Here is an 11,503-nt window from a genome sequence, read left to right on the forward strand (position 1 = left end):
TGGAGGGGGTCTGGGCCAGAGTGGAGGAGCTATGGAGGGCCCTGGATGGGTCTGTGCAAGGGAGGAGGAGCTCTGGAGGGCCTTGGAGGGGTGTGAGCCAGGGAGGAGGAGCTCTGCATGGCCCTGGGAAGGGTCTGAGCCATGGAGGAGGAGCTCTGGAGGGTTCTGGAGAGGTCTGGTCCAGGGAGGAAGAGTTCTGGAGGTCCCTGTATGGGTGTGGGCCAGGGAGGAGGAGCTCTGGAGGGCCCTGGAGGGGTGTGGGTGAGGGAGGAGGAGCTCTGGAGGACCCTGCCTGGTCTGGGCCAGGGTGGTGGAGTCCTGGAAGGCCCTGGAGGAGTATGGGCCAGGCTGGAGGATCTCTGGAGGGCCCTGGAGTGGTCTGGCCCAGGGAAGAGGATCTCTGGATGGCCCTAGAGGGGTCTGGGCAGGGGAGGAGGAGCTCTGGAGGGAATTGGTGGGGTCCGGGCCAGGGAAGCAGAGCTCTGGAAGGCCCTGGAGAGGTTCTGGGTCAGGGAGGAGGAGTTCTGGTGGGCCTTGGAGGGCTGTGGGCCAGGGAGGAGGAGTTCTGGTGGGCCTTGGAGGGCTGTGGGCCAGGGAGGAGGAGTTTTGGAGGGCCCTGGAGGGTTGTGGGCCAAGGAGGAGGAACTTTGGAGGACCCTAGAAGGGGTCTGTGCCAGGGTGGAGGAGTTCTGAGGTCCCTGGAAAGGTCTGGGCCAGGGTGTAGTAGCCTTGGAGGGCCATGGAAGGGGTCTGAGTCATGGTGGAGGAGCTCTCGTGGGCCCTGGAAGGGTCTGGCCAGGGTGGTGGAGCTCTGGAGGGCCCTGGAGGGGTCTGGGCCAGGGATGAGGAGATCTGGAGGGTCCTGGAGGGGTCTGGGCCAGGGTGGAGTAGCTGTGGAGCACCCTGGAGGTGTCTGATCTGGGGAGGAGGAGCTCTGGAGGCCCTGCTTGGGTCTGATGGAGGAGTCCTGGAAGGCCCTGGAGTGGTCTGGGCCAGTGTGGAGGAGCTCTGGAGGGCTCTGGAGGAGTTTGGGTTATGGAGGAGGAGCTCTGGAGGGCCCTGGAGTGGCCGGAGCCATGGAGGGGGAGCCCTAGATGGCCTTGAAGTGGTCTGGGCCACGGAGGAGGAGCTCTGGAGGCCTCTGGATAGGTGTGAGCCAGGGAGGTGGAGCTCTGGCGGGCCCTAGAGGGGTTTGGGCCAGGGAGGAGGAGCTCTGGAGGTCCCTGGAGAGGTCAGGGCCAGGGAGGAGGAGCTCTGGAGAGCTCTGGAGGGGTGTGGGCCACAAAGGAGGAGCTCTGGAGGGCCCTGGAATGGTGTGTTCCCGTGTGGAGAAGCTCTGAAGGACCCTGGAGGGGTGTGGGCCAGGGAGGAGGATCTCTGGAGGGGTCTGGGTCAGGGTGGAGGAGCTCTGGGGGGAGCTGGATGGGCTGGGCCAGGGAGGATGAGCTCTGGATTGCTTTGGATGGGTCTTGGCCAGGGTGGAGAAGTCCTGGAAGGCCTTGGAGTTGTATGGGCCAGGGAGGAGGAGCTCTAAAGGGGCCTGGAGGGGTCTGAGCCAGGGAGGAAAATTTGTGAAGGGCCCTGCATGGGTCTGGGCCAGTGTGCAGGAGTCCTGGAAGGCCCTGGAGGTGTCTGGGCCAGGCTGGAGGATCTCTGGAGCACGCTGGAATGGTCTGGGCCAGGGAGGAGGAGCTCTGGAGGGCCTTGGAGGGTTTTAGGCCATGGAGGAGGAGCTCTGGAGGGCCCTGGGGGGTCTGGGCCAGAGTGGAGGAGCTCTGGCGGTCCCTGGATAGGTCTGGTACAGCGTGGAGTTACCTTGGAAGGCCCTGGAGGGGGTCTGGGCCAGGGTGGACGAGCTCTTGAAGGCCTTGAAAGAGTCTGGGCCAGGGTGGAGGAGCTCTGGAGGGCTGTGGAAGTGTCTGGACCAGGGAGAAGGAGCTCTGGAGGGTCCTGGATGGGGTCTGGTCCAGGGTGGAGGAATTCTGGAGGGCCCTAGGGGCTCTGGGCCAGGGAGGAGGGGCTCTGGAGGGCCCTGGAGTGTTCTGGGCCAGGGTGGAGAAGTTCTGGAGGGTTCTGGGCCATGGAGGAGGAGTTCTGGAGGGCCCTTGAGGGGTCTGGCCCAGGGAGGTGGAGCTCTGGAGGGCTCTGAAGGTGTCCGGGCCAGGTAGGAGGGGCTCTGGAGGGCCTTGGATGGGTCTGTGTCAGGGGGGAGGAGCTCTGGAGGGCTGTGAAAGTGTCTGGGCCAGGGAGCAGGAGCTCTAGAGGGCCTTGGAAGGGTCTGAGCCATGGAGGAGGAGCTCTGGAGGGTTCTGGAGAGGTCTCATCTAGGGAGGAAGAGTTCTAGAGGTCCCTGAATGGGTGTGATCCAGAGTGGAGGAGCTCTGGAGGGCCCTGGAGAAGTCTGGGTGAGGGAGGGGGAGCTCTGAAGGGCCCTGGAGGGGTCTGAGCTGGGGAGGAGGAGCTCTGGAGGCCCTGTCTGGGTCTGGGCCAGGGTGGAGGAGTCCTGGAAGGCCCTGGAGGTGTCTGGGCCAGGCTGGAAGAACTCTGGAGGGTCCTGGAGTGGTCTGGCCCAGGGAGGAGGAGTTCTGTAGGGCCCTGGAGGGGTCTGGGCAGGGGAGGAAGAGCTCTGTAGGGCACTGGAGAGGTTCTGGGTCAGGGTGGAGGAGTTCTGGTGGGCTTTGGAGGGCTGTGGGCCAGGGAGGAGGAATTCTGGTGGGCCCTGTAGGGTTGTGGGCCAAAGAGGAGGAACTCTGGAGGACCCTGGAGCGGGTCTGGGTGAGGGTGGAGTATCTCTGAGGTCCCTGGAAAGGCCTGGACCAGGGTGGAGTAGCCTTGGAAGGCCCTGGAAGGTGTCCGAGTCAAGGTGGAGGAGCTCTCAAGGGCCCTGGAGGGGTCTGGGCCAGGGAGGAGGTGCTCTGGAGGGCCCTAGAGGGATTTGGGCTAGGAAGCAAGAACTCTGGAGGGCCCTGGAGGGGGTCAGGGCCAGTGTGAAGGAGCTCTGGAGGGCCCTGGAGTGGTGTGAGTCTGACAGGGGGAGCTGTGGAGGGCTCTGGAGGGGTCTGGGCCAGGGATGAGGAGCTCTGGAGGGCACTTGAGGGGTGTGAGCCAGGGAGGTGGAGCACTGGCGGGCCCTGGAGGGGTCTGGGCTATGGAGGAGGAGTTCTGGAAGGCCCTTGAGGGGTCCGGGCCAGGAAGGTGGGGCTCTGGAGGGCCCTGGATGGTTCTAGGCCAGGTAGGAGGAGCTCTGGAGGGCCCTGAGAGGTTCTGGGCCAGGGAGGAGGAGCTCTGGATGGACTTGGAGGGGTGTGGGCCAGTGAGGAGGAGCTCTGGAGGGCTCTGGAGGAGTCTGGACCAGAGTGGAGGAGCTCTGGAGGGTTCTAGAGAGGTGTGGTCCAGGGAGGTGGAGCTCTGGAGGGCTCTGGAGGTGCCTGGGCCAGGTAGGAGGAGCTCTGGATGGCCTTGGAGGGCTGTAGGCCAGTGAAGAGGAGATCTGGAGGGTCCTGGAGGGGTCTAGCCCAGAGTGGAGGAGCTCCGGCTGTCCCTGGATAGGTCTGGTCCAGCGTGGAGTTAACTTGGAAGGCCCTGGAGGTTGTCTGGGCCAGGGTGGAAGAGCTCTGGAGGGCCTTGGAAGGGTCTGGGCAGCCTGGTGGAGCTCTGGAGAGCCCTGGAGGGGTCTGGGCCAGGGAGGAGGTGCTCTGGAGGGCACTAGAGGGATTTGGGCTAGGAAGCAATAACTCTGGAGGGCCCTGGAGGGGGTCAGGGCCAGTGTGAAGGAGCTCTGGAGGGCCCTGGAGTGGTGTGAGTCTGGCAGGAGGAGCTGTGGAGGGCTCTGGAGGGGTCTGGGCCAGGGATGAGGAGCTCTGGAGGGCACTTGAGGGGTGTGAGCCAGGGAGGTGGAGCACTGGCGGGCCCTGGAGGGGTCTGGGCTATGGAGGAGGAGTTCTGGAAGGCCCTTGAGGGGTCTGGGCCAGGGAGGTGGGGCTCTGTATGGCCCTGGATGGTTCCAGGCCAGGTAGGAGGAGCTCTGGAGGGCCTTGGAGGGGTGTGGGCCAGGGAGGATGAGCTCTGGAGGGCCCTGGAAGGGTTTGAGTCAGGGAGGAGGAGCTCTGGAGGGCACTGAGGGGTCTGGGCCAGAGAGGATGAGTTCTTGAAGCCCGTGGAGAGGTTCTGGGCCAGGGAGGAGGAGTTCTGGTGGGCCCTGGAGGGCTGTGGGCCAGGGAGCAGGAACTCTGGAGGACCCTGGAGCTGGTCTGGGCCAGGGTGGAGACGCTCTGAGGTCCCTGGAAAAGTCTGGGCCAGGGTGGAGTATCCTTGGAGGGCCCTGGAGGGTCTGAGTCATGGTGGAAGAGCTCTCGCGGGCCCTGGAAGGGTCTCACCTGGAGCTCTGGAGGGCCCTGGATAGGTCTGGGCCAGGGTGGAGTAGCTATGGAGGGCCCTTGATGGTCTTTGTCAGGGAGGAGGAGTTCTGGAGGGCTCTGGAAGAGTCTGGGCCGGGGAGGAGGAGCTCTGGAGGGCCCTGGGCGGGTCTGAGCCAGGGAGGAGGAGCTCTGGATGGCCTTTGAGGGGTCTGGGCCAGGGAGGAGGAGCTAGGAGGGCGCTGGAGGAGTGTGAGCTAGGGAGGAGGAGCTCTGGCAGGCCCTAGAGGGCTCTGCGCTAGGGAGGTGGAGCTCTGGAGGGCTCAGTTGGGGTCCGGGCCAGGTAGGAGGAGATCTGGAGGGCCCTGGAGAGGTTTCGGGCCACGGAGGAGGAGCTCTGGATGGCCTTGGAGGGGTGTGGACCAGGGAGGAGAACCTCTGGAGGGCCCTGGATAGGTCTGGGCCAGGGTGGAGTAGCTATGGAGGGCCCTTGATGGTCTGTGTCAGGGAGGAGGAGTTCTGGAGGGCTCTGGAAGAGTCTGGGCCGGGGAGAAGGAGCTCTGGAGGGCCTTGGAGGGGTGTGAGCCAGGGAGGAGGGACTCTGGAGGTCCCTGGAAGGGTCTGAGCCATGGAGGAGGAGCTCTGGAGGGTTCTGGAGAGGTCTGGTCCAGGGAGGAGGAGTTTTGGAGGTCCCTGTATTGGTGTGAGCCAGAGTGGAGGAGCTCTGGAGGGCCCTGGAGGGGTCTGGGTGAGGGAGGAGGAGCTCTGGAGGGCCCAGGAGTGGTCTGGACCAAGGAGGGGGAGCTCTGGAGGGCTCTGGAATGGGTGTGGGTCAGAGTGGAGGAGCTGCAGGGGCACTTGGAGGAGGACAGGCTTTCAAGGGGGACTGGCAACTCAGTGCCTATGAGTCACTGTGGACAGTGACAGGCGTCTGGGCTTCCATAGTCAATGGACTTTATGGTAGGAATCTGCTCCCAGAGTCGGAGAAGCCTCTGGAGTGTGGCCCTTGGAAGGGTGTGGGAGGTAGCAGGGTATCCCCAGGAGTCCTTCTTATCCAGCAGAGACTCTCCAGCTGCCAAAGCTGCGCTGCCCTGTGCGTGCCCTGCCTGCATCACCTTCAGTTCCTCTCTTTCTCCAAGTCCTTTCTGTCAGTGAATCTGTGGGTGTCACTATCTCCACCTACCTCTCCCACCCTGCTCCCCAAGCCTCCGACCTCATTCTGGGTGTCATTCATGGGCCCCAATGCTCAGTCTTCCCAACAGCCAACTGTGCTGATGGGCTACCTCATCCATACCCACTGGCCGTCCCCAGTTCTCATGCCCTTGGGGGTTCCTCTCTTTCCGTTGCCCTGATGCACTCTATCTACCCACCTAGGAGGTGTCCTTGCACAGTGATATCTCAGTATGTTCCTGCTCTATTGGAAGTGCTTTCATAGCTCCCACCTCCTCAGGAGGATGTGAAATTAGCCCTGGGGTCAGGAGGAATGCCAGACAGCCATGTGTCCTAGGTCTTACACTTAAGGAGGAGTTCTGCTGCCTGTAGGACCCCACTCCTGCTGGGACTCACTCACAGATGCCTCCCTGTCTCCAGAACACCATGTCCCTCCTGGAGCAGGTCTTGTGCCCCCACACCCTCTGTTCTGTGCCCCCACATCCTGTGCCTGGCAGACCTCACTGTAGGCAGGTCCTGTGCCCTATGCCCTGTGTTCTGTGCCCCCACATCCTGTGCCTGGTAGACCTCACTGTGGGCAGGTCCTGTGCCCTATGCCATTGGCCCTGTGCCCTGTGCCTCCATACCCTGTGCCTGGTAGACCTCACTGTGGGCAGGTCCTATGCCCTGCAACCCCTGTCCTGTGCCTCCACGTTCTGTCCCTGGTAGACCTCGCTCTGGGCAGGTCATGCGCCCCCATGCCCTGTGCCTGGCAGACCTCACTGTAGGGAGATTATGTGAGCTCATGTTCTGTGCCTGGCAGACCTCACTGTGGGAAGGTCCTGTGCCCCATGCCATGTGCCTGGCAGATCTCACTGTGGGCAGGTCCTGTGCCCCCATGACCTGTGTCTTGGTTCCCACATCCTGCGTCCTGTGCCCCAAGCCTATGCCTGGCATATCTCACGGTGGGCAGGTTCGGTGACCCCATGCGCTGTGTCCTGTGCCCCATTCTCTGTGCATGGAACACCAGGAAGTGGGCAGGTCCTGGGCCCCCGCGCCCTGGGCCTGGTAGATCTTGCTGTGGGCAGGTCCTGTAGCCCTCACACCTTGTGCCTAGCAGACTTCACTGTGGGCAGGACCTGTGCCCCCACACTGTGTGTCGTGTACTCCCATGCTCTGTGCCTGGAGACCTCACTGTGGGCAGATCCTGTGCCATCACACACTCTTCCTGGCAGACCTCATTGTGGGCAGGTCCTGTGCCCCCACAGTGCGTGTCCTATACTCCCATGTCCTGTGCCTGGAGACTCACTGTGGGCATGTCCTGTGCCCCCACAGTGCGTGTCCTATACTCCCATGTCCTGTGTCTGGAGACCTCACTGTGGGCAGGTCCTGTGCCCCCACACTGTGTGTCCTATACTCCCATGTCCTGTGTCTGGAGACCTCACTGTGGGCAGGTCCTGTGCCCCCACACTGTGTGTCCTATACTCCCATGTCCTGTGTCTGGAGACCTCACTGTGGGCATGTCCTGTGCCCCCACACTGTGTGTCCTATACTCCCATGCCCTGTGCCTGGAGACCTCACTGTGGGCATGTCCTGTGCCCCCACACTGTGTGTCCTATACTCCCATGTCCTGTGTCTGGAGACCTCACTGTGGGCATGTCCTGTGCCCCCACACTGTGTGTCCTATACTCCCATGTCCTGTGCCTGGAGACCTCACTGTGGGCAGGTCCTGTGCTCCCTCACTGTGTGTCCTATACTCCCATGTCCTGTGTCTGGAGACCTCACTGTGGGCAGGTCCTGTGCTCCCTCACTATGTGTCCTATGCAGCCATGACCTGTTCCTGGCAGACTTCACTCTTGGCAGATCCTGTGCTATCACACCCTCTTCCTGGCAGACCCTTTGCGGGAAGGTCTTTTGCCCCCATGCCCTCTCTTGGCTCCCATATCGTGTGTCCTGTGCCCCATGCCCTGTGCCTGGCAGATATCACTGTGGGCAGGTCCTGTGCCCTCATGCCCTGTTCCTGGCATGCCTCACTGTGGGCAGGTCCTGTGCCCGCTTGCCCTGTGTCCTTGCTCCCAAACCCTGTGCCCCATGTCCTGTGTCCCGTGCCCTGTGCTTGGCAGACTTCACTGTGGTCCTGTGCCGGAGACCTCACTGTGGGTAGGTCCCGTGCCCCCACACTGTGTGTCCTATGCTCCCATGCCCTGTGCCTGGAGACCTCACTGTGGGCATGTCCTGTGCCCCCCCCCCCCCCGACTGTGTGTCCTATGCTCCCATGCCCTGTGCCTGGAGACCTCACTGTGGGCAGGTCCTGTGCCCCCAAAGTGTGTGTCCTATGCTCCCATGCCCTGTGCTTGGAGACCTCAATGTGTGCAGGACCTGTGTCCCTAGGCCCCATCCCTGGCAGACCTCAATGCAGGCACAGGACTTCAGCTTCCAGTGATCATGCCAGGCTGTGGCCACCTGGTTAGCTGGTCTGTATAGTGTAGCAACTAGGGCTGGCACTTGACATGTAATTTACTAATGAAAAGGTGCATGAGTGGAACTTTTTTTTTTTTGTTTTGGTGATTGGATTGAAATCAGTGCACTCTACCACTGAGCCACATCCTCAGCCCTTTTTATTTTTTATTTTGAGACAGGGTTTTCTATGTTCCCTGGGGCTGATCTTGAAATCCTCCTGCTTCAGCCATCTGAGTCACAGGATGACAGACATGTGCCACCCTGCCAGCTCCATTCTACTTTTTTAACAGATAGATTTACAGAAGTTTGATTTGGAAGTCCATCCATTTGGAAGAGAGAAGTGCTCATGATTTCTGAGTTAAGGCACCTCTCTTGGAACATTTGCTCCATTGTCAGGCTGCAGGGCCAGGCCCCCTCTGCTGGGCACATGGGGCACTGCTCTGGGTCTCTCCTGATGCAGATGCAGAGGGGGCCCCTCAGGTCCAGCAGTGCCCGGAAGGAAGCCCTCAGGTGGTCTTGCCCAGAGTCCTGGCTGGAGTGCTTGGTTTGTTTGCCTTTGTTCCTCTCTGCTCACATCTCCCCTGTTGACAAAAAGTACCCAGAGAGCCCCTGAAGCCGCACACCGCCCCTGGAACAGCTGGGACGCCCTGGTGCATGTCCCTGCACCCCAGGCACATGTCTTGTGAGCCTTCTGCTTCGGTTGGGTCCATGGTTTGCATGCTTAGGTCGGCTGTTGGTCAGCAAGGGGCCCATTCCACATAACCAAGCACAGACTTGAGTGTCCAAGGAGGGCCCCTCCCTCTGCTGTGTGTGCTGTGAGGGTCCTGAGCACAGCACAGGACTGCTCAGTGTCCTTTGTAAGGTGGATGCTCTGAAGTTTTGCCAGCACAGCTGGAATTGTCTTCTGAATCCAACATAGGCCTGGTGGCTTCTGACCACATGCAGTGTCTCTGGCTCTGGCTGGGGTGAGGGTGGCCCTGGTCCTTGTGGAACCTGATTGCATGATGACATGGCTCTCACACAGCCCTCAAGCACTGGGAGGGGATCTGGAGTGTGGGCCTGATGTTGCTGCCAGAGCCTTCCTCTCGAGCCCTGAGGAGGAGCAGATGGAGGCTCCTCCAGGAGACGGAGGGTCTGGGTTCCCCAGTCAGCCCTTTGAGCTGGGCCCAAGGTTGGCATGGGCACTGATGGTGGGTCTTGGCTGGGCTCAGGGCCCTCCGCAGATACCCACCCTTGAGTGGCTTTGAAGCATCTTTGATAGGGGACTGCTTAGGCCTCCAGGGGCTCCTCCTCTGTGCTGGTGGACAGCATGGGACGGGGGTAGGACAGGGACTGGAGAGTTGGGCTCTGGGTATAGACCTTGGGGAGGACCTCCCAGCTCTGGCCAGTGTCCAGAGGGCTGGGTTCCAGGTACCATTTTCTGTCCCAGACTCCTTTCTTCCTCTGGCTCCTAACAGCTGGATGTGGGCCATGGACAGGTCAGTCCCAGGTGGGTACTGGGTGGCTGAGCAGCTGCCATTGCTTGGTCATCCCTGTCCCACCTCCTCTGCCCTGCCCTGCTCTGAGCAGTGTGTTGCCTTCCTCAGATGTCCTCTCAAAGACCATCATGAGGCCCCAGAGGCCTGGTTGGAGGGCTGGAGGGGACCACACAGCACAGGCCCCAGGGTCTGGGTCAGTGGGGTGGGGACGGGCCTGGCACTGTCTGCTGCACTCCCTGTGCAGGGTGTGCAGCCAGAAGATCTGTGCACTGAGGTTCCCACCTGCAACTTGGGGTTCCCTCCCCCCTTGGTGGGAAGGGGCTGTGATGTGTGTTGAACACTGCCCTTGTGGGGCCCCTGGAGGGTCAGTGAGGGCTCCTGGGGTGCCTTCTGGGCATGGTGGAGGTAAAACACATGGGGGCAGCCAGGACACAGGCCAGGGCATGAGGAGGTGCCCATACCCCTGCAGCCCCCACTGGCCCTGCTGTCTGCAGGGGCTGGGATCAAATGAAGGTGACGTGGGCCTGCCTAGGAGGGGTTCCCCAGGGCCTGGGTTGCCCTCTGCACCACCCTGCGCAGTGCCCACTTGACCTCCTGGTTCCGCAGGCAGTAGATGACTGGGTTGAGCAAAGGTGTGAGCACAGTGTACACCACGGACACCAGTTTGTTGTAGTCGAAGGAGTAGATGGCACGTGGCCTGGCGTAGATAAAGAGGGAGGCTGAGTAGAAGATGACCACTACGGCCAGGTGTGAGCTGCAGGTGGAGAAGGCCTTCTGCCGGCCGCCGGAGGACGGGGTGCGCAGCACTGCACCCAGGATGGCCGAGTAGGAGAAGATGGTGAGCAGTAGTGGCCCCAGCAGGATGAGCAGAGCCAAGAGGAAGTCCACCAGCTCTGCCGCTGACATGTCAGAGCAGGCAAGGTTTAGCAGCGGGGACACATCACAGAAGAAGTGGTTCATGACGTTGGGGCCGCAGAAGCCCAGCCGGGAGATGAAGAAGACCTTCCCCAGGGAGATGGTGAAGCCCGAGAGCCAGGAGCCTGCGGCCAGGAGGCTGCAGAGGCTAGGGCTCATGACGGCTGGGTAGCGCAGGGGGTTGCAGATGGCCACGTACCGGTCGTAGGCCATGACGCCCAGGAGTGTGCACTCGGTGCAGGCCAGTGCCAGGAAGAAGTACAGCTGCGCCATGCAGCCCGTGAAGGAGATGCGCCGGAACTCCGGTGCAGCCAGGCTGAACAGCATCTTGGGCACGGTGACAGAGATGTACCACACCTCCAGGAAGGACAGGTTGCTGAGAAAGAGGTACATGGGCTTGTGCAGCATGGGGCTGGTGCTGATCACGGCGATGATGACCAGGTTCTCCATGACAGTCAGCACGTAGGCCAGCAGGAACAGCAGCAGGAGGCACAGACGGAGCCCCACAGGGCCCGTGAAGCCCACCAGGATGAACTCCACCACCTCTGAGTGGTTGCCCCTTGCAGACATGGTGCCTACTGCCTCACCTGGGGGAGCAGAGATGGAGGGTAAGGGGCTAGGAGTGGTAAGAGGTTGAGCTCCCCTTGGGTGGGAGAAAGACTCATCCTTGGTGTGCTCCAAGACTGCCCAAGCTCACCCTGGGCTCCGGGCCTGTTTCCTGCTGGACCGTGGAGGCCAACAGCCACCTAGCACAGACAGCAGACAAGCGTCCAGGTACTGAGAGAATGCCTGGCTGCAAGAACTTGCAAAAACAGTTGGACAACTGCACAGACCCGCCCTCCCCACCCCTGCCCCAGTTTCACCCCACCCCAGTCTGGCCCTGTTCCCCCTCCACATACCGCTCACACCCACTGCCCGTGGGGTGGGGAGATACCTTGGCTGGGGTCATCCCAGGCCCAGGGGCTGGTGGGCAGGGGTGTCAGAATCAGGAAGGAGGACCTTGGGCTGTCTCAACACTATCAGGCAGACCCCAGGAAAGGTGGCAAGGAAGGAGGCCTGGGGACGGCAGAGGAGTCTTGGGTTCAGTGGGCAGGTGAGTGGCACTGGGCGAGATGGTAAGGGCTAGGGCCTACCCAGAGTCCTCGT

The 11,503-nt window shown here is 61.8% G+C and overlaps 1 protein-coding gene across 1 annotated transcript; it reads right to left on the reverse strand.

Moving 5' to 3' along the window:
* Positions 1-9,825: 9,825 nt before the first annotated feature.
* LOC124095634 (olfactory receptor 226-like) lies at positions 9,826-10,958 on the reverse strand. The gene has a single exon (XM_046448853.2). It carries the CDS (start codon positions 10,925-10,927, stop codon positions 9,971-9,973), a length of 957 nt encoding a protein of 318 aa, XP_046304809.1. The 5' UTR covers positions 10,928-10,958; the 3' UTR covers positions 9,826-9,970.
* Between the last annotated feature and the right edge of the window lie 545 nt (positions 10,959-11,503).

The sequence above is a fragment of the Marmota monax genome, unplaced genomic scaffold, assembly GCF_021218885.2.
Source record: "Marmota monax isolate L192 unplaced genomic scaffold, Marmota_monax_Labrador192_F-V1.1 WCK01_AAM20220418_F8-fsc00076, whole genome shotgun sequence".
In the NCBI taxonomy this organism is placed as follows: Eukaryota; Metazoa; Chordata; class Mammalia; order Rodentia; family Sciuridae; genus Marmota; species Marmota monax.